General features: G+C 35.8%; 1 protein-coding gene across 5 annotated transcripts in view; it reads right to left on the bottom strand.

The window, feature by feature from the left end:
- LOC120777456 overlaps positions 1-22,265 on the bottom strand; it is a 149,521-nt gene that overhangs the window by 12,044 nt on the left and 115,212 nt on the right. For 2 of the 5 annotated variants that reach the window (XM_040108778.1, XM_040108779.1), the window contains exons 1-2: positions 745-835; positions 380-521 (exon numbers count right to left, since the gene is read on the bottom strand). In XM_040108778.1, the coding sequence (XP_039964712.1) occupies positions 380-486 (107 nt within the window). In that variant the 5' untranslated portion in view covers positions 487-521; positions 745-835. Of the gene's footprint in view, positions 1-379; positions 522-744; positions 866-22,265 lie in introns of those variants that run through there. The other 3 variants (XM_040108780.1, XM_040108781.1, XR_005705512.1) reach the window with 2 other exon arrangements.

Genomic DNA, 22,265 nt, shown 5'->3' with positions numbered 1-22,265 from the left:
TTTTTTAATAAATATAATTTTTTTTAATAAATATAATTTTTCAAATAAATTTCATTATTTTTCAATAAACACATTTGTTGTTATTTTTGGTTGCAATTTGTTTGTTTGTTTGTTGTTGTTGTCGATTGTTGGTGTTGATTAGTTGGTTGTGGAGAGCGGTGGACGTTGGTAGAGAATAGAGGAGACCACAGGAAAAATAAACCGGCGAAAGGAAAGAGATAAAAGAAAAAAGGAAAATATACAAAGAAATTAATTTTGGCTTTACAATTGTTGTCATCTTTTTTTACGAAAAAGTCAAAAATTATATAACAAAATTCGAAGAATTTTTAACAATTTTGTTTGTTGTAAATATATTGGCGAAATAAAATAGTTTATTTACCTTAATAAATGTCCGTCACGCCTGCGTGATGTCTGCCATGGTGAGTCCTCGTAACGGTACGCCTTGCGCATCAATGGCGCACAGGAGCAGCTCAACTTGTTACCCATGGCGCAGCTGGCACAACCACCCTGACCTCCAGCAGCTGGAATAAAGTTGTTGTTGTTATTTTTTCAATAATAGTTATATATTTTTTATAGAAAAAACCACAACAATGTGCAAAAAACTACAAAATATTAGTTTAATAAATTTTTAATTTTCATGTCACCCTGTGTTTGCATTATACTTTACAATTTCTTGCAATACCTGTACATTTGCTTGCACTTTTTGTTATATTCATAAACTTAACTTTTTGTTATGATACCTACCTTTACCTGAGGCACCCCGATGTCACCACATTCCGCTTACATCTGCCTGTGAAAGCGCTTGACCGCGATTTAAGGACTGCGAACGTTGGTTGTGACGATGAGCGTGATAACGACTACCGCGCTGTAAAGAGCAAATGTCAAAATTTAGCAAATCATAGTATATTTTGAATAACTTTATAGAGACAGTAACAGAAAATGATTTTTTTATGTAGGTATCAAACTCTTTTTCAAAACCTACCACTTCTTCATAGAGCTTAAAACTATAGAAATCGTTTCTAAATTAATTGATTTAAATTATATAATTATGTTCCAAATTTTTAAGCGCTCTAACAAATAATTTTGGAAATTCATTTTTCAAAAATAACAATCTGTACAGACGATACCTATCGATACAATAAAAGTATTTTAAACCAAGACTACCATATGATCAAATTTGACCCAGACTGGTCGATATAAACTTTGCGCGTAAACCGAATCGATACAAAAAACTTGTTGTTTCAGTCAGCCCGAATGTGATCAGATGATAATGGGTGGTACACGTTTGAGGTACTTTTTTCAATAGCCGTTTTTTGACAGGTCATGTGTGTCATGTTATTTTTGTTCAGTATTGTTTGACATTTCATCATGGAAAGACTTGGCCCTGAACAACGTTTACAAATCGTCCAACTTAATTACAAAATCGAATATTACCACTCGGACGGACGTATGGAATGACTTGGCGCATTTTAGGTCGAGGTCTTAAATTGAAAGCGTACAAAATACGGCTTGTGCAAGGACTGAAGCCGCTAGACTTCCCAAGCGACATCGCTTCGCTCTATGGACTTTTGAAAATTTCAAAGTAGATCCGATGTTTTCGAGCCAAATTTTGTTGACCGATGAGGCCTATTTCTCGCTATGGGTATTTAAACAGCGACTTCGCGTTCCGATAATTTGAATTCAAAGATGTACCATGTTCTGGAATGCCAATGGTCCGAAATATCGATCAAATAATGAAAGTTGTCAAGTTCCAGTACCAGTCTGAGAGGAATTGTGTTCTGTGAGGAAATCGCTAGACTACTCTTCTCAATATGACTCGTCAGCAACTTCGTGAGGTTGGTTGAGAGGTTCTTATGCAGCCAGCTCGGACTTGAAACCAAGCGATTACTAACTGTTCATGGCTAGAGTGAATGATTTTGCTGATGAAAACATCGCCTCAAGAAAATCTTATGAAAATTGATTGTCCCATCTTCAATATGACAACAAGTTATCAAACAAACCGTGACTTGATTTGACTTAAAAGTGGATCATTCAAACTCTACCAAATAAAATTTTAAACCTAATGAATAAAATGCTTTTAACTTACTAGACCTATTAGAATGAAAAAATCGAAGACAACAAAAATGTCAGAGATATAAAACTTTGCGGAAAGCAAAGTTATCGTATTGCTTTCACAGCTCACTGGTCAGGTTACACTATTATTTTCTGTGTGAGTGAGATCGTGTCAGGAAACGCCAGAGATAGGCAAAAATATACGACTGTAATCAACGTAATGCTGTAAAATTTTGGTTATGGTTCTCTATTTCAGAAATATATTGTTCAAGAATCTGTAGAGACCCAAAACCGTTAAAAAATTCGTATAACGTCTTCCGATAACTCGGTAAATACCTAACGAATTAAAGTTCTGTGGTCTTCAGTTTCTTCTCTGCAAGTATGATGTTTACTTGCACGGTTAAAGCGCTTATTAAGAAGAATAAGAGATAGATTACCCTATTTTACTCCACCAAGAGTGCTTTGACATTTTGGTAGCATTTTTCAAGCTCTTCTCTCTTCTTAAGTACATACAAAAAAAGATAAACACACTCTCCATCTTTATAAAAGAACTTTAAGAAAATTAATAGTGGACAATGTACGTGTATTAGTAACTACATACTAGTCTATATAAATATAACGGAATTGAAGGAGATGCATTAAAAAAGGTAATGACAAAAAACGAGTTGAAAGCGCGCAAGGAAATAGTTAATTTATATAACAATGAAAGCTGCAGCATTTCTAACATTTCTGGTAACAATGAAAAATTACAACGACAACAACGACGACGACGCCGACGACAGGCACTTAAGCTAACAAATGACAAACCTATTTACACAGGCTTCTCATGCCCGCACAGAAAACGGGAATACAAAGGAGAACTTGTAGAGAAAAACTGCTCTCACTGCAGGCACATAATGGTTAGGGAAAAATAAAACGCTTAAAGGATGAAAAATCATTGCGCTAATGCTTGAACTTCCTTTATACTTATTTAAATTTTTTTGTATTTCTTTAAACATATTTAGTTGGAGTAGTTCATTTGAGTTTGTTATTTACTAAGTGATACATGAACTATAACTAATATACAGGGATTTCCAATAAGAGTGTTAAGATTTCTTTCCACACATTATTTCATATGAAGTCCAATCGATACGATTAAGTGCTGAATATAACACAATTCAAATCGCCTTCACGACGTCTTTTGTAGGAACGAATTCGAATAACTTAGTTTTGGAGGACTTTGTCATGAACAGCACGTTGAATATAGACTTGTAAAGCTTGAAGAGAGTCTAGTTTATTGCTAACTTCAATGACTTTAACTCTACAAGAAGTAGTCCAATGGCGTTAAATCAAAAGTTCTTGAAGGCCCTTCAATGTCACAATTTCTTGTAAGTATCGGAGTTCCAAACTTTTCTCGCAAGAATTCGGTTGTTACTCGCGCTGTGTGGTACTTAGCCACGTCTTGTTGGAACCAGATGTTGTCAAGATCAACTTCTTCCCATTGCGACCATAAAAAGTTGGTTATCATCGATCTTTACCCATCATCACCATCTTCATTTCGAAACACGTACGAAACGATGATTCCACGAGACCAAAAACTACACCAAATGTCAATTTAGTTGAATGTAAGGGTTGTTCATGAATAATTTATGTATTTTCTTTGCACTGGAATCGACAGGTTTTGTTTATTTATCGCACCAATCAGATGAAAGTGAGCCTCATCGGAGTAGATGATTTTCTTAAAAAATCAGTCAGCAAATTCACGTCGGTTACGATGGCCTAAAGGCTTTAGTTCTTGAGTGAGAACAATTTTATTCGGATGCAAAGCAAAATCCTTTCCCAAAATCCGATAGGTTGTGGTTTGAGGCAGTACCAATTCTTCAGAACATCTTGGAATCGGCAAATTGCGGTCTTCGAAATTCTAAGGTAAGATATATAAACGATTTCTTTTAAATTCCATCAAACAGACAACATAACTTTTTTTTGGTGACTATCGACCTTCTAAGTGATTTAAGCTGTCTCAAAAGCGCTTCAAACGAGGATCACTTCTTGGACGTTTGATAAGAAAATCAGAGTAGCTAATGCGCTGAATTTGTTCTGTAAGAACATGAGAAACGCATATGTCAGTCTTCGAAATTAATCCTTGACGTTTTGTGCGCTTGTGAACAGTCGCCTTAGACAAATTTAACGTATCAGCAATGCACCCGTTCTTATTCGATAATTTATATCGATCGGAACCAAATTTTCTAAACCAATTTTGGTTTGGCTGTTGAAATATATAACGGTAAAGCGGTTAAGTGTGAGGTTGGATGCGAAAAATGTCAATAAGATCAGCTGTTGTCATCAGACGAAAGTACTTAGTGAAGATCCTTTACTTGGCGCCAGTACCGAATCTAAAGGTGTATGCAAAATACCTCCTTATTAAACTCTCGGAACATCTGGCGAGTCACTGTCAATTTCATACTCTACTAATCCCACTAAACTCATCGAGAAATTTTCTTAACCCCCTGGCCCGACCACTGTTTTCTTTGGCTGTCTCGCCGGAAAGTGTTAACGGAAAACCGCTTCTTCCAGCTTTGAAAGTTTCACAATTAAGTGGTTTGTTAAAGATAATAGCGAAATCATTGATCTTTATATCAGAATTTTATCAAATAACATATTATATAAATTGGAAGTTTTCTTTGATCGATAGTGCCTTTTTAGTGAATGTGAGTTCAGCCTTCAAGATGAAACATCCTCAAAATGAGTTGAAACTGATCGACTTCACTGGGGCTCGAAATATGGTTATCTCGAGTACAAGATTTCAGCGTAGAAAAATTTATCAAGCTACCTGGCTATCTCCGGTTCGAAAAGCCACCAACCAAATCGATGATATTGTGATAGAAGTAAGACACGTCTCCGAGGATTGTTGCAGCCAAGATACACACTCGCCTCTGTGCACGACGAACAAAGACCAAACTCTATAAATCACTTATCATTCTCGTCCTGCGTGCAGAGGCACGGATGATGTCAACATCAGATAAGTCGATGTTACGAGTTTTGGAGTGAAATGTTCTGCGGAAGATTTATGATCCTTTGTGCATTGCCAACGTATCAGTACCCGCCGGGGGAAGCAGAGGAAGAGGAAGACCTCCACTCCGTTGGAAAGACCAGGTGGAATCTCCAATTGGCGCCAAACAGCGAAGAGAGCAAACGACAGCCGCGCTGTTGTAAACTCAGCTATAACCGCGTAAGAGATGTCTACGCCAATAAAGAAGAACAAGTTGGCAAACTAATCCAATGATATTTATTCCATTGTCCGTATAAATTTTCTGGCATTGCAATTGAACTAAAATGGCACTTCTTATCAAGTGTTTTGAATGCGGTTAGGGTCACATATGATAAGCTTTACGATGGAAACGTCAGATGGCGCCTGAGTACGCTGCAGTTGTCAAAAGTGAGAATATATAAGGAGAAGCCGTACTTTCGCACTCTATGGGACATTTTACTCGTATATAATATTCTTAGAAGATTTGAGAGATCCTTAAAGGGAAAGGCTTCTAAGAAGCTCATTACAGTTAGATGAAAGTAAAAATATAAATCTTAAATTATTTTCTAAAAACAAGAAACACTATTCTCATCCCAAAATCTAGGGCTTGAGCAATATTTTTTATTCCTATCGATACAAAATGGTTATAACTAATATGTTTATAGCTTTTTCTAATATAAAATTAAAGCTACCAAAAATAAAATCCCGTTAAATGAGATTTTCACATTCAATTAGCCGGCACCACAACTGTAATTGTCTTAAAACCAAAAATTCAGCACTCAAAGTAATCTCTCACAAAAGAAATTAGTTATCAAGCCAAATACAATAACAAACTTTACAAAGTTTAAAAAAAGCACAGACAAAGTCGCATGTGTGGTGCAAGCTTTCAATTCCAAATGCTTGGTTGAGCGTGAGATGTGTGCGCAGCAGCGCCACACTTACCAACAATAAATTATTTTCTTTGTTTAATCTCTTGAACTTATGGTGGCAATTTATAACATTAGAAGGAAAGTTCCGAACGCGGCAACCACATTATTCTTACTTTGTCAGCTGAAACAAAGACGCCAACGGATAGAATAACATAATCACTATGGCATAGAAAGGGAACGATTAAGAAGAGAGAGAGAGGGCGCGAGGAAAGGAGCGAGAGTGAGCTAGAGTGAAGGGCGTGGGGTGAGCGCATGCATTCAAGAAGATTATCGATTCTATTTTCAATGTTTTTGCAGCGTTTTAAAAAGTTTATCCTAAGTGCAGTCAACGCTTCAACAGCGCTAGTTGTGAAAACAATACTAACAACAGCAGCAATAACAACTACAACAACAACAGCAAACAATTAAACCGCAACTAAAGTGTCAACTTCAATCAAGTAGTTTGGAAAGCTTAGCAGATGCGCACAAAAACAACATTACCGAGAGCATTATGAGGGACTAAAAAGCAGCAGTGGATTGGGCGGGGCGAAGACGCACGGAAAAGTCATCAAGACATTTATATCATAAAGTGGGTTTTTTTTTGCACTGATGAAATCACAATGCATGGAAGCTGTTACATGTGGCATAAGTAGACTGTCTATGTGTGCTGGGGTTAGTTTTTGCTAATATGTCCAGCAGATAAGCATTGTCTTGATTGCTTTGCAGACAGCGAATTTAAATAAATTTAAGACGATTATTGTTATCGACATTAAGGGATGTTTGTTGACAAAAAAACTAAACTGTTTCAAGTTTTATTTGTGTTTTGATATTTAAATGGTTTTATAGCTGAAGTTTTTGGGAGACACTTCACAGAGCTAGAAGTAAAAATTGGCCATCGATGGCGCGTTATCCGATGGTAAGGAGACTAATACGAAAGTTATTGCAGACACAAAAATCTTCGAATTTTCGGCGACATTTATTTTGTTGACTTTATTTTATATCATAAACTTCGTACCCGAGTGTGGAAAGAGCTTACACTCAACAAAGGGACTTAATTTTCATATACATATGTATGTATACGCTTTTGAATTTTCAAAATTTTCCTTTTTATTATTGTTACATATTGAGATACATTTTATGGTTTTTTGATCTAATTGTGCTGAGAGACTTTTGACAATGGAGTTGGCTTCAGATTGTCCAATAAAAACTGGAAATACCTTGACATTATCGATGACCTCAAATAAAAGCACAAAGTTGAAACTGTTACCTTACATGGACGAGGCGATGAGCCAACCATTTCAGCTGAGACCTCATTTGATTCACCTACAGTTCTACCCGATACACTAGTACAGAAGAATATCTTATACCCACAATTTTTTCGCCAATTAAACGAATTAAAGATCGTCGTGTCGGCATCAAAGAGAGAGTATCTCTTGTGCATCGACTAAACATATTTTGGATAATGGCTTATATAGCCTACCAATGCTAAACTACCTTTAAATATGAGCATGAATCTTTTGCAAAAACGGCGTCAAGTAGCAGTTGCCAAAAAGATACGTGAAAACGTAGCTGAGAAACCTTTGTGCCGTGCTCTTGATACAATAACCAAGCGAAATGGGCTCCACAAAGAATTCGCTTAAGGCACTGAAGGCTATCCCAGGCAGGGTATGTATGTATGTATAAGCACTGGTGTATAAAAAATTGGTTTAGACATAAGCATTGTTGTATGGGCTCGGTTTGTTTTTTGGCAGTCCGATTCAAATATGATCCGATGATATTGCTTTTATTTACTAAAGAACTTCATTGTAAAATCCAAACACATTATAGACCGATGTTGAAAATATTCTTTTTTTTAATTTTCTGCCAAATTGAGTCTATTTGAACACCAAAAAAATTGAGTCAATTTACATGTTTTCGGCTCTGAACTTAAAAAACTGTATTTTTAATCGAGAAAAAAGTATGCTGGTAGATTTATTATTAAAATTTACACTGCCAATTAAACTCACTGAAGCGTAAAATGGAAATAGTAAAAAGTGCATAAAATAGTAGAATGAAACCCATTACTAGAGGAAGGGAATATACAAAGTTTAAGGAAAAATAATAATTTTAAACTTTTCAAAGTAAAAAAGCGGTTTATCTCGATTTACATATCCAATGGAAAAAAGTAAAAATAGATGTAGGTAGTAAAAGACCTGCAGCTTTTTTGTTAAAAGCTCACTAATATAACCTTAAAAATCATGTTAAAAACTCAAATATCCAAGTTTTCAGTTTTTATACTCTTGATACATAGAATAAAAGTTTTGATCCCCTAACAGTTGTTTGTATCACCTACAAATAATCGAGTTATATATAGAGTTGTGTATATTCTATATTACATACGAGTATGATCAGGATGATTAGACGAGTTGAAATGCGAGTGACTGTCTGTATGTCCATCCGTCCGCGCAAGCTGAAACTTTCACTGATGGACGTAATCGGACAACTGCCACGCTCACAAAACGATATTAATCGAAAACTTATAATTTGGCACAGGGGATGGCAATGGAAACGGAAAGGAGCACCTGGGGCAGACAAAATTTAAAAAAATGGTCGTAACTTCGCCCTACAATAGGTCTGATGTACAAGAAGTGTTCCAAAGTAAACTGGACCATAAAACAAAAAAAAAAAACAGATCAAATGGTTTTTTCGGCAAAATCAAATTATTTTTTTCAAAATCGTCTCCTTCTGCTTCAATACAGCTTTTTGCACGGTCCAAAAGCATGTCGAACGAGTGTTTTAGATCGTTGGCCGGTAGGACCGCCAGTATGCCGGTGCAAGCCTTTTGCATGGCCTCTACGTCTGCATAACGCTTTCCTTTCATGAGCAAATGCATTTTTACGAAAAGGAAGAAGACGCACGGTGCCATATCGGGTGAATACGGGTAGTGGTTAATGGTTAAATGTGATTTTTGGTCAAATAATCGGTCACAAGCGTCGAATCGAATGTTGGATTCTGAGAAATTTTTGGTCGTCAGTCAATTTGTGTGGAACAAACCGTGTACACAACTTTCGTAAGCCCATATGTTCGGTGCAAGTGCGATAACTCGATCTTTTGAAGACATTCAATTCCATTTACAAGAATTTCAATGATGATTTTGGCTGATTTTTGATGAATTCACGCACAGTTTCATTTATGTCCTCACGACCACTTTGAAAACGTTGAAACCATTCATGCACTCTGCTACGGGATAGACAATCATCGCCATAAACTTGTTTCATCAATTGAAACGTTTCGATAAAAGTTTTATCAATTTTAAAACAAAGTTTAATGTTGGCTCTTTGTTCGAAGTTCATTTTCGCACCGATAACACAAATATACTGACACTTAAAACGCAATAACTTCACTTCCAATCCATCAAATGTGAATGATATGTAGATCCTAACGCACCAGCCGACATATACATAGATGGCGCCACTAGGGGGCGCTAGTTTCGAAAAGTCCTGTTTACTTTGGAAAGCACCTTGTGTATATCTCCTAAGCCATTAAAACTACAATAACCAAATTCTGTGGGGGCAATTGCCATACCAGCTCATACCAATGGTATAAAAATGGATGAAATCGAATGAAAACTCCACTCACTCCCCGTATAACGGTACTGTTAAAAACTACTAAAAGCCGATAAATACGCCAAAGATATTAAATTTTATCCCCGAAATGGAATGTGAGCACTCTAATGGAACCGAGGTCAATATTGGATGATAGGCGTGGCACTGCCCACTTTTAGATAAAATTTTATATGTCAGAACCTGCTCGTCTGATTTCAACCAAATTCGGAATGTAATATTCTTATAAGATGTTTATGTTACAGTATAGAAATTGGACCATGCCTCCTTCCCATATAGCACAGTTTCCAGAAATTATCAAAATCGGGTCAAAACTATTCAAGCCCCTGGTTATCGAATATGCTGACTCCAGTGCTTATAGTGGACTTTATACCGCAAATATCGGTCAATGTGTGAAATGTAATAATATATCTGAGTGTTAGAAATTAGATATATTGGGTCAATACTTCCCTTAGCCTCTATATATCTAATATGAAGATTTTCTAACCTCCGAGTTTTCCATGATGAATAAGGTATTACTTTTACATTTATATTTTGGAAAGAGTACAATATAATTTAGTCTACATAAAGCCTAAAATATACACATATCCCGATAGTGCTGTAAAAATCGAAGATGAGCTAAAGAGAACAAAATCTAAAATCAAAGCAATTTATTACAGAAACCATAAAAAATTTAATTTAATTTATTTTCTATGGAATAATCAATTGTGTTGGCAATAAAAAACGGTTGCTATAAAAAACAAGTCTCCAGGGTACAATTAAGTGAACTCTTTAAGTACTTCTATAATTTATGGCAAATTGCAATAAGATAATGTTACACTGGACAGCAATTTCCAATTATAGAAAATTTGAAATGAAAATCACGCAGGTAAAAAGTAAATTAGAATGACTACCAATGCCATTTTGATTAAAATAAAATCCATATTTATAATTTGGCAAGTCATTAGAGACGCACGTGCAACAAAATCAACGGTGAACTGACTCGCAGCCACTCAAAAATAACAACAAACGCAGAACTAAAATCGATATTGTGCTTTAGAGAAGTATACATATATGTATATGTGCAAGAATGTATTTGTGTCTTTATGTATATATTTTAAGCGTACTTCATTGAATTCCAAAAAAAAAAAATCATAATAACCACAAAATCTAATAAAATGCGGCGCGACAAATGTCCTACCCCAGTCCGAATGCAACACAAAACACAGGTATACACACAAATATATATAGTATATGAATATATGAATATATATATATATGTATGTATGTAAGTATTTGCACCCCAAAAATTGTTGTTGTTAACATCTGAAGTTGGAAAATTCGCCGCGTGTGACGTACACATCAATAAAAGCGAATATGCACGAAAATGGAAATGAAAATTCTCTCGACAGTATTTTTCTCGGAATTTTACACACACACACAAACACAACCGCACACCAGCATATGGACGAAAGCATTGAAATACAAACACGAAAGGATGCCACCCTTTGTTGGCTATTTTTAGCAACGCAGCGTAGTCCAAAGCGCTGCGAGCTTGACAAGCAACAGTGGCTGCAGAGGGAGAAAATACGAAAATGCTAAAACGCAATAAACGCATGTTACAAGCGGCAGGATATCAAAGGATATACAGCATGTCTTCAGAGATGCAACTAACGGGTATCTTTATTTACATAACACTAACTGTGTGTGTGTGTGTGAATACGCTAAGTGTAAACATTAGATGTAGACATTTGAAGATATATAGTAAATGTAAATATAGAAATTTCTGCAATAAATATAAAAAAATAGTTTTGGTTAACAGCCACCTGTCAATGCTTAATATATTCTCAACTTCCAGGCGTACCAGTACTAGTACTAGTATTTTTACTTGTTTTAGCGTCATGAAAGCATTTCTATTTGCAAATAAATAAATTCTCTTTTTATATAATTTTAATAATAATCATTTATTTTATTTTTTAAGGAGGTCTTTTAGTAGTTTAGAAATTTGAAAAAATTTAAAAATTTTTTTTGTTCATAGTAAAATAGTTTAGATATTCAAAAATATCTCTACACTCTACACTTTCTACACTCGTACCAAAACAACTGAATCTTTTGCAAAAACAAGGTCGAGTGGAGTGCTTGTTTACAGAGTTGAGTACTCTATATTCATCAAAAGCATCATTAGCGATACAAGATCTGAGTTTATGAAGAATCCGTCAAATCTGTCCAGCAATCTATCAAATGGCGCTCCAAGAATGAGCTGATATCGTAAAACTCAAAATTCACAGAAAGCACTGAAGACCATACTTCCCAAGGTTAAACGCTGGCATACAGGATAATATAAAAGTTATAATGAAGGTTATTAAAAATATGTGAAAAAGTAGCTTTCTTGCCAGTCCGGGTCAAATTTGATCGGATGATATGAAAAGTTTCGAAAAAATATTTGCCTGGAATACAGGAAAAGTTTGGTTACAATTCTATCCACCTGCGGCAAAAGGAAACATAATTATTTATTATATTACGTTTACATATGTGTCATATTATGAGAGATTAAGAAAGCCTTCGAGAAAAATTCTATACGTAAATTGAATCATATGTGAAAATTGAGTTGCAAATTATAGAAAATAAAAAAAGTGAAATAAGACAAGAATATTTTAAATAAAGGAATTTGAGTATCTAATATGAGCAAAAAATAGCAAGGTTCCGTACAAAATTTTAAAATTCTTTATTTATTCTTCAAAATCTATGTCGTCCCTCTCAAAGTAATCCCCTTTGGCTCTAATAAATTTATGCCAATGTGTTTCCAATTCTCGAAATTAAAGTTAATTTCCTTTCCTTCTAGTTAAAGTCAATTTCCGGAATAGCTTGTAGTGATTCACGTTAAATGGCTTCAATTGACGATTTCCCCGGAGCGGTTGTATGAGTTTGTTGAATAGCCAAAAGTCATACGGATCTAAATCAGCCGACTACGGTGGTTGCGGTACGATATTGAATGAAAATTTTGTGAAAAACTCACGAAGAATCAATGCAATATGTAACGTTGCATTATCGTGGTGCAAAAACAAAGAGTTATCAAAGAAAACTATTAACACAACCTTGGTTTTTGATCTGCTTTGACGTTTTTCGGCTTCGGCTGACCTTTGCCACGATATTCAACCGATTGATCGTCTGTATCCGGGTCATAAGCATAGATCCAAGACTCATCGCCTTTAATGTAAGTTTCATGACATTCTGGTAGTCGGTCTCTTTCTTAGACCTTTAAAAATGGTTTTCGCTGATCCTTTCGATATTCCAATGATGCTAGTAAGATCTCTGACTATTAAAGGTCGATTCTTATTTTGACGTGTTATCAGTTAATGTTGCCAAAAATGGGATAAAAAAAATTAGGCGTGGTCTCGGCCATTAAGAGGTTTGATGTACACATACATAAATCTCTTAAACTGTTCAAGCCTAAAAAACCAAATTCGCTTAAGATACATCTTTAAAGAACCCCTATCGACGGAATGAAAATAAGCATATAACGGTACAGTTAAAAACTACTAATCAATAAGCGTTTACTCCAGAGGCATTAAATTTTTCCATCGAGATACTATTAGACAACTTTATACAAGCAAGTGTCAAAATTAAACAATGTGGCTGGCCCGGCCCTCTTTTATGAAAAATCACATGTCTCGCGACCTGTCCGACCGATTTCATTCAAATTCGGTGCATGACATTATTGTAACATTTCTATTGCATAATGTGAAAATGAGCGAAATCCCGCGACAACCACGCCTACTTTTCATATAACACAATTTAAAATTCCTTTTGTTTCCTTCACTTTTAGTATTAAATCAAGAAGTAATTAATATAACGGGATACAAGTTTGCAATAATAATTCCTTTAAAGTATGTCATCTTATCACCAAAAATTGTTCAAATTGTTCCGAAAATTGTTCAAGTTTCTAGGTATCGAATATGCGGACCCCAGTGCCAAGGTTGAATTTTTACAGAAAATATCGGTCAATGTGTGAAGATATGTATTTGAAATTCCGGGAAAACTCTTCTCTTTGTGTGTCAAAAATGGGTTAAATCAGGCTAATACTTCCCTTACCCCCATATACCAAACATAAAGAACTTCTGGGTGGCTTTATACTGCATATATAGTCAATAGGGTTAGTTATCTTAATAAAATTGAGATGGCGGGTTTTACTAATAACAGTGTATCTTTGTACCGTGAAAGATAAAATCAGGTTAAAACTTGACCTAGCTCCCATATAACTAATAACAGGATTTTGGAACATACGGCTGACTTTACTCCATATTATTGGTGATTTTATGTGAGAAACCTTCATGAAACCCTGGGAGCATTTAATTAGTCTGTTGCCTTACAACTGCATGTATTATTGGCAAAACTAAGATAAAATCGGAACAATACTATATCCTATAAACCTAATATAAGATCTTCAAACTTTCATCAAAATTAGCAGAACGCTAATACCAAAAATATGTGAAATTGATCTACGAATTATCCAAATTCCTAGATAGTACTAGAAAAAAGTGATTTTCGTTGCTCTAACAAACCTTATGCCAAATATGTCGATTAGTGTATGAGATAGTATATGTTTATAGCTTATGTAAATATAAAATTGCTTGGATTTCGAACGCCTGATTGGCGTTTTCCACCTTAAAGTAGCTCCCTGAGTTTGATTCTTGTAAATTGCAAGAGTACAAATGTTCGGTTTGCACCCAAACTTACACTTTCTTAGTTGTTTGTTTATCTTCTTAAGTATGTAATGCTTTGTTAGTGTTAGCGAAAATACTCGCATATGGTCAGTTAACAAACACTACAGTTATGTAATTTGCATCTCTTCTTTACACACAAACAAAGGTATGTGCAGCAATACAGCCGTTACCTAATCAGCATCTGGTTGATAATTTAGTAAGTCGCGTTTTGTGGCTTATGTTTCCAGCTTTCTAAGGTTTTTGACTTCATAAACTCGCAACTCTGGTTGCTTTTGTTTCTAACCAGCAGACCATGGCATGTAAGTAAATAAACTCTGCACAATATACATATGTACATATATGTGTGTTGGTATATATGGCAGTTATGAGCTCTTGTGTTTTGCATTTTGCAGAAGAGATTGGAAATGTTGAGGAAGAAGACACACTCGTACATACATATGTATATTAGATTATATGTCAACAAATTCAAAGAAATATGATCACATGTTATACTCGTTGTTGATAAAAGCTTTAATTTCAACAAATTTCAATACTTTATCAGAAAAATATTTCTCATTGCAAAATCGAATTTTTTTGTATAAAAACTTATTTCCTGCTAATTATAAATAAACAAAAATACATAAATTCTCATGGCGACAGAAATAGTTTAGGGCGCCCTAACTAAGGTGTCGACATAGCAATTATGCTCAGACATTGTTTTTGTATGTGCCTGTCCTATATATTTATGCGTGTAAATACGAAATTTATTAGCTGCGTCTTATTTTCCATGAAAATCTTTCGCTACTGGGACGACTGGGCGACTTGGTGATTTCTAATAATAATTTATACGACTGACGTGAAATCTAGACGCGGGTCCAGAAAGCTATTTGTGTAGCCTATTAGCCTGTTGGCATCTGTGTGGCGGGAAACATGTGAGTAAACAAAATGTTTATGGCCAAAAACAATATGAGAAACATTGTGCAAGTCTTCGGTAATGCGTAGCATAAATTGATGGATTTGGGTGAACGACGAAAAATATGTCGATGCACATACATGTATTCTATTTTCTTTAGATTGGATTTTCAACAAAACTGAGGTAATTATGAAATGCTGAAACTGAAAACAAAAAGGGAGACATACAAACTATCGCAATTTGAAATTTTTTTGGGAATAATTTCAATGAGAATGAAATTTTTTTAGTTCTAAATTCGTTTTCATAAATAAACGGAGAAGTTTATGCACACAAATGTTAAGAATAAATGGATTAAAACCTTTTTTGAGAGATAAATGTGTACGAAAAAATTAACTCACGGTTTATTACTAGCTATTTATTTTCTAAAAGCAAATATATCAATAAAAACACACACAAAGTTTCTCTGATCATCAAAAAATGTATGATAGGTAGGTAGGGGAAGTATATACTCTCTAATTAATGTCAGTTAGTGCTCCTAAAACATTCATCACATTTCCCTATATTTATGCTCATGTAAATTCAAAGAGTCTAGGAATTGATATAATATAATATATCATACCCAGAGATTACAAAAAAAACACGATGCTGGCACTCATTTCCCAGACGAGACACACACCCGCCGTTTTCGAGAGATACAAGCAAAATGTGGCGTTTCTTAGTCATACTAAATAAAAATTCCTGCACAAAAGCATTCAACCTTAACTCACTGGGTGCACTTCATATAATTTTTGTATTAAATGTTATCTTGAATTCATCTTTCCCTCTAGTAATATCTTAAAATAAAGTCATCAACAAAACACCCTGTTAAAGCCATTGTTTTAAAAATAGACTAATTTTATCTCAATACTTCAACCTTTTCTTACAATTTTGGAAATAAAAATATGTCCAATTTGTGCAAACTTTCAGAATAGGAAATAAGTGGCAAGGCCATTGCACAGTCCACTTTGGTAAGCAACGAACAAAAATCGATTCAGAAACACGAACGAAAAGGAGTTTAGAATAGGTAAAACCATCTCTGAAGTCTTTTCAGAGCCGCAGAGAGAAATCCAGGGCCCGGGGATGATTGTAGAGAATTGTGGAAGAAAGACAAAGCCCTCTGAGAACTCCAGATCTTTGTATTATCTCCTCTCCACCACCTGCCCCAGTCTCCTTTAGCAAGTAATATAAAGGTCAACCTTAATATGGTTCAAAAGTAGATTATGGTCTGGGCGCCGGAATCTATTGTTCGGAGCTGGATATCAGGCGGCCACACAAGCTTTTGGGATACTGCAGTACCCTTCAGACGAAAGTTTTTGCATTCAGGAAAGCAATGGAGATAGCTAACAAAGTGGGAAGCAACATAAAAAAAAAAAATATTGCGTTGATAGCCAAGCGGCGTCAGAGAATGTCCTTAGAAGCAGGGAGGTCCAGTTATAGCGGCTATAAAATAGCTGATGGGATTGCCAAAGTGCCTATAGAACAAGAGTTTATACGGAAGTCAATAAAATGATATACGGAAGTCAATAACATGATATACAATGAACTTGTAAGGGCTAACAGGCTAATCAGAACAAGATGGATAACCTTAAGTATACGAAGGATCCTCAAGATCATATGCAAGATCCCCATAAGAAAATTTGCATGGTTTTTACTCACACGGTCAGAAAGGACTGCCGACACATATACCATATAGCCGGGTGAGCACAAGTAAGCACGATATACGCAGAAATTACAAAGAAGTAGGCATGAGAGAGACGCTGGAACACCTGCTATGCCTTTGTCCAGCACTGTTTTAACGTTCGCAAAAAGCTTAGACGTCATGTATGATGAACACTTCACCTCAAATTAAACAGAACCCCCATCTGGCATTACTAAGGACCTACTGGTATGGCGTGACAGCCTAAACTAACCTATCCTAAAATCGCTCTTCGGACGATAATATTAAAATTCGCCAAACTCGAATAGAGTTTCAGTCACTAATACTACTCAGAAGTCATATTAGAACAGGCCTTGCCTCTGAGACTCGTCTATATTCCTGTATTGATGACGATAGCGTCGATAAAATGAAAAAAACAATGCTTACAGTGCTGAACTTGTACTAAAAGAGCTGACAGCATCGATTAGAAGTAAAAAAAAGAGTTGCTTGACAACGTAGCTGGGGATCCTACATTCTTAAAACCCATCGTTACTTGTGACGAGAGGTGGATTTATGAATATGACAACAATCTACGGAATGGCGCACCAAAAATCCGAAGCTGATAAAAAATGTTTAGAAAACTGGATTAAGCTTTGGCATCCTTACATTGGCTGATTTTTATGATGATGTCACAGATTTTTTTTTAAATACAAAAGTTTCTATTTGTCAGTGCAGGTCATATATGATCAGATGGAAATAGGCAGTTATACCCTGTTCGAAAAAACGTTTGATTTTCCTCAGAACAGGAATCGGACCCAAGTTATATTTTCAACACCTTCAATCACCTTAAAACTGTGGTCAAAGCACAAATTTGAAATAACAATTTAAAGTCAAATGACAGGGATATCAAAACATATTTACGCTGTAATGTCTGATATCTCACAAAAAAGAAAAACTAAGAGGAATGATATTAAATAAAAGATAAATAGTGAACCCAATTATTCAAATTAATATTTTTTTATTGTATTTGTTGCGTATACTCACAGAAGCACTCTAATAAATTGACAGCTGATTTAGATGAGATCAAAATTTTCAAATCTTGATTGTCAAAATTTAAAAAAAAAATAATTTTTTAGCTCGTTTTTGTTGTTTTTTTAAGAACATATACTCATAGACAACTGTTCATATCACACAAACAACGAATATATACAAATTTCCACGCTCAAACAAAAATAATAAATAAATAAACGCTGTTTGCACTTCGCACCCGACTCGCTTTGACGGATGCAAAAAAAATTGGCAATTTCGCACTTGTTGCAGCTAGACGCTAATTTTTTGTTTGCACCATATTTATTTTTAATATTTTTTCACAACACATGTGCACACACATACATACAAATTTGTATGAGATTGGCAACGAATCATATTCGTCACTTTCACAGCTCACAAATGCAATGAAATCACTTTTGAATCAAGAGCCCACACTATGCGCCGCTTCCGAAAATAAACATAAATTATGCTGTGACAAAAACAACAGATGCACAAAAACAACGGATGCAACAAAAACACAGCGTGAATTACGCGATAAAGTCAGCTGGTTGCAGCGGCCAAACTGTTACCACTAAAACGATGAAAAACGCGAGACACGCGACGTGCAACTGAAGAGCTGCCACACAAAATCTTGTCGGCGCGCTGAATGGGACCGGCCGGCCCACTCGAGAAGGTGTGAGTACGAGTACGAGTATGCAAATGTGACTAGAACTGTTGTGTAGTCGTAGCGTGAGGTCTCTTAGTGATAATGCAGCGCTGCTGTAGTCGTCACAGATGCAAGGTGTTCGTTCGTCGCCGCTCAATGCTGCGAGTGTATCAATGCAAGGCTGAGTAGCGCCCACACCTGCACAGCGCTGCGCTGCGCTCTCGCTCAACACTCCGCGCCGCTGTTAACGCACTCTATGCGCATAGTCAAGTGCTTGTTGCTGCTCTTGGCTTAAGAACTGCTTCGTTTTTTACTGATCGCTCAAGATCGCTGAGAATGCTCTCTGGCGCCGTTGCTCTGCATATGCTTGTAGCTTTTGTGTTGCGATAAAAGTAATTAAAGAAGTCTGAGTGTCTCGTATTTGGATTAATATTTTGTTTTATATATTGCATTTGTAGTACCGTTAGAATTTATTTAGGGCCCGCATGCACATGGCATTGCAGTCACCCGGTCTGCCCACGCTTCTTTGTTATTTTTAACATATTCTCAGCGGCTTTTGAGTTGTTTTCTTGAAGTGGTTTTTTATGGCCCTCAGGAAATAGAAAATAATTAAATTTGGGTGAGGAGGAAAGAATTAAATTTCAGAAAATATATTTTTTTTTGCAATTTTGGCTTTTTAATTAATGTTAACTTATGGAATAAAATTTGTAAAATTATTTGCTTTTGGCTTTTGTTTCTCTTGTTCCATTACGTACAACCTTAGCAACCCAGTAGGAAATAATTGATGTTTGAAATCAAAATAAGTGTCTTTTCATAATTTTTTAGTTAAAATTGTATATTATCTCCTATGTTAGACTATTTTCTTAAAGTTCCAAGAACATCTGAAGATTTCGAGCTAACTTTTGTTCACCGCTGAGGCCCAGGTACGTAAAAAAGCAAAATTGCCGCATTTGGGATGATGGGTAACCAGAAGAGGTTTAAGAGCTGTCATTTCATCCCGAAAAAAACAACGGGTTTAAGTTTTGGAATCATTGATCCATATCTGTTCAATAAAGATGCCGGTGAGAACGTGACTGTCAATGGCGACCATTATCGCGCCATGATAACTAACTATTAGATTAGACAGTTGGTTCCACACAGCGCATCAATGGATTTATTGAGAGAACCCTTCGGTGAGCAGATAATTCCACGTTTTGAGACGGTCGATTGGCCACCAAGATCGTGTGATATCATACCGTTAAGAGTTTTTCCTTTGGGTCTACGCAGACAATTTGGCTTCGATTCAGGTCTTGGAGGAAAACATCACACGTGTTATTCGCCAGTTACCAGTCGAAACCTCGAACAAGTCATCGAAAATTTTATTCAACGGCTGGAACATCTGAGGCGTAGCCGCGGCCAACATTTGGAAGAGACAATCTTTAAAAGATTAATGCCAAAGAATGCTTTTTCGAATGCTAATAAACATTATCTATTAAATTTAAAGCTTCAGTGTTTTTTCTTTAAAAAAAAAGTAAGAAAACTCGAAAGATCTTCATTTATAAAATATTTGAAGTAATTCTTTTAATATGTGACCCGGTGCCATATATGAAAATTTATTTCAATACTTTGGCTTTTAGCCTTTTCTACCTAATCTATCATCATTCTCTGACACCAACTGCATTCCAGAACTCTTTCGTCCCAACATTATTCCTGATGAAAACCACATCGCCTAATTAGGCTTTTATCGATAAATTTTCTTGAGGCAGGAATGAAATTACATCGTCTACAAACAAAAATACCAAATAATGTCAATGAAGCCTAGAAAAGTCTGCAGTGAAAGTTTATATTCAAAACATGTTAACCAACTCGCCATCCGTTTTCTGAAACAATAACTCAACAAATATCACTTGGAGGGTAAACCCCGTCTTTGTAGCACTTGGACCAATTAGCAGAATTTAGGTTATTTTTTTAGTGTTATTTAATACAGGGAGTCCCGAAAGATCTAAATTTGTCGCCATTTATGTAGGAAATTGTTAATAACTCAAAAAAGTAATCGAAAGTTGACAGTTTAGGTTAGTGGAGCGTTACACACAGAAAAAGGAGCCTTCGTTATTGAAAAATCTTTTACATTTCATCAATTTTTCGAGCGAAATCATCATAAGCGTTGCTTATTTTCACCTTGATGGGTGAAAATTGTCGAGTTTAGGGTTCTGAGGACCCACATATGATTGTCGAAAAAAAAATGTAAGCACAACGTCTCACGTTTTGGTATGGATTTAGGGCTGGAGGCATAATTGAACCGTACTTTTTTGAAAGCAGTGTTTGCTAGTGGTGCTCGATATCGCGACCTGGTTTTTTTTTGCCGAATTCGAGTGATTTTGCTGTGGTCAATATGTGGTTTCAACAAGACGATGCTTCGAAACACTTCAGTTACTGCATGAGACATTTCCAGTTCGTGTACTCTCTCATTTTGGTGATAAGAATTGGCCTCTTAGATCCTATGACTTTACACCATTAGATTTCTTTTTATGGGCTTATTCAGAAACAGGTACATTGCAACAACCCCGCAACCACGCGTGCTTTAAAGGGGAGATTCAATGTTGCATCAATAAAATTCAGCCACATTTATACCGAATAGGCATGGAAATTTCATCGAAGGAGTGCGAATGTGCCGTGGAAGTGATTTGTGCGATGTGTTATTCCATAAAAAAAACCCTATCTTATGTATTTTATGATTCAATCAAAAATTGCTATCGATATATCTTGGGATATGCAAAATTCTGGACCACTGAGCAAGGACGAAATGTCTTGAGCCTATCACAAATCTTTAGTATTTCGATACTAGAAAGTTTTCCATGATGTCTTATGGAGTGAATGCAAATTGCTCCAAGCTTTGCATTGCAAAAGTGTGACTTTGATGTAGCTGGGATGATTTAATTTTGCTATCTTCCAACCAACTTCAACACGGCTGTATCAATTGAAATTGGTGGCTTTGTTGGGTGGGTGTCAGTTAGGCTAATTCCTATCAGAACCAGTGCGTCGGTGAGCTTAGTTCAATTTTTGACGATGAAGCTTCATCATGGACCAGTTTTTATTGATATTGTGGTGAATTAAATCGAGGCCGTAGATCGCGCCTAAATGAATTTCATAAAGTTCGTCCAAAATCAGTTGTGATTCCGAAAACTATTGGTCCACTTTAAAGCATCAGGAAAATAATTAATATTTGTTTTTGTTCTCTATAACCTACATATAGGAAAACGTTAACTTATTGAGCATAAGAGGCGTACTAAGCCCCTGGTTGATAACAGACTATCCACACCACACTACTAATAGTTTTGTTGCCACCAAGAACCCAATTGACGCAATCGATACTGAGTTCCAGGACTCGTTTAACTAGTTTCGATCATACAGTGAGTAAGTCTAGGGCTATCACTGCGGATCAGCTTTTGGAATGAATGCATATTTTTGAGAGTATTTAACATTTGGGGGGGAAGCAAAAGAAGACCTCCACTCCGTTAGAAAGACCAGGTGAAGAAGGACCGGGCAACACTTGGAATCTTCAATTGGCGCCAAACAGCAAAAAGAAAGAACGACTGACAATTTTGTAAACTCGGCCAATAAAAACCTGATAAAATCTCTAAAAAGACTAGAGGTGGTAAACTCAGTTAACTCCAGGCTAATAAATAAGCTAGAGTGTAGTTAAAAAGCAAATGGATGCTTTGTTTTAATTTTCATTCCCATTACTCAATAA

Source organism: Bactrocera tryoni, chromosome 5, assembly GCF_016617805.1.
Source record: "Bactrocera tryoni isolate S06 chromosome 5, CSIRO_BtryS06_freeze2, whole genome shotgun sequence".
NCBI classification, from domain to species: domain Eukaryota; kingdom Metazoa; phylum Arthropoda; class Insecta; order Diptera; family Tephritidae; genus Bactrocera; species Bactrocera tryoni.
The sequence above is the reverse complement of the archived record's forward strand: the minus strand, read 5'-3'. Positions and strand labels throughout refer to the sequence as shown.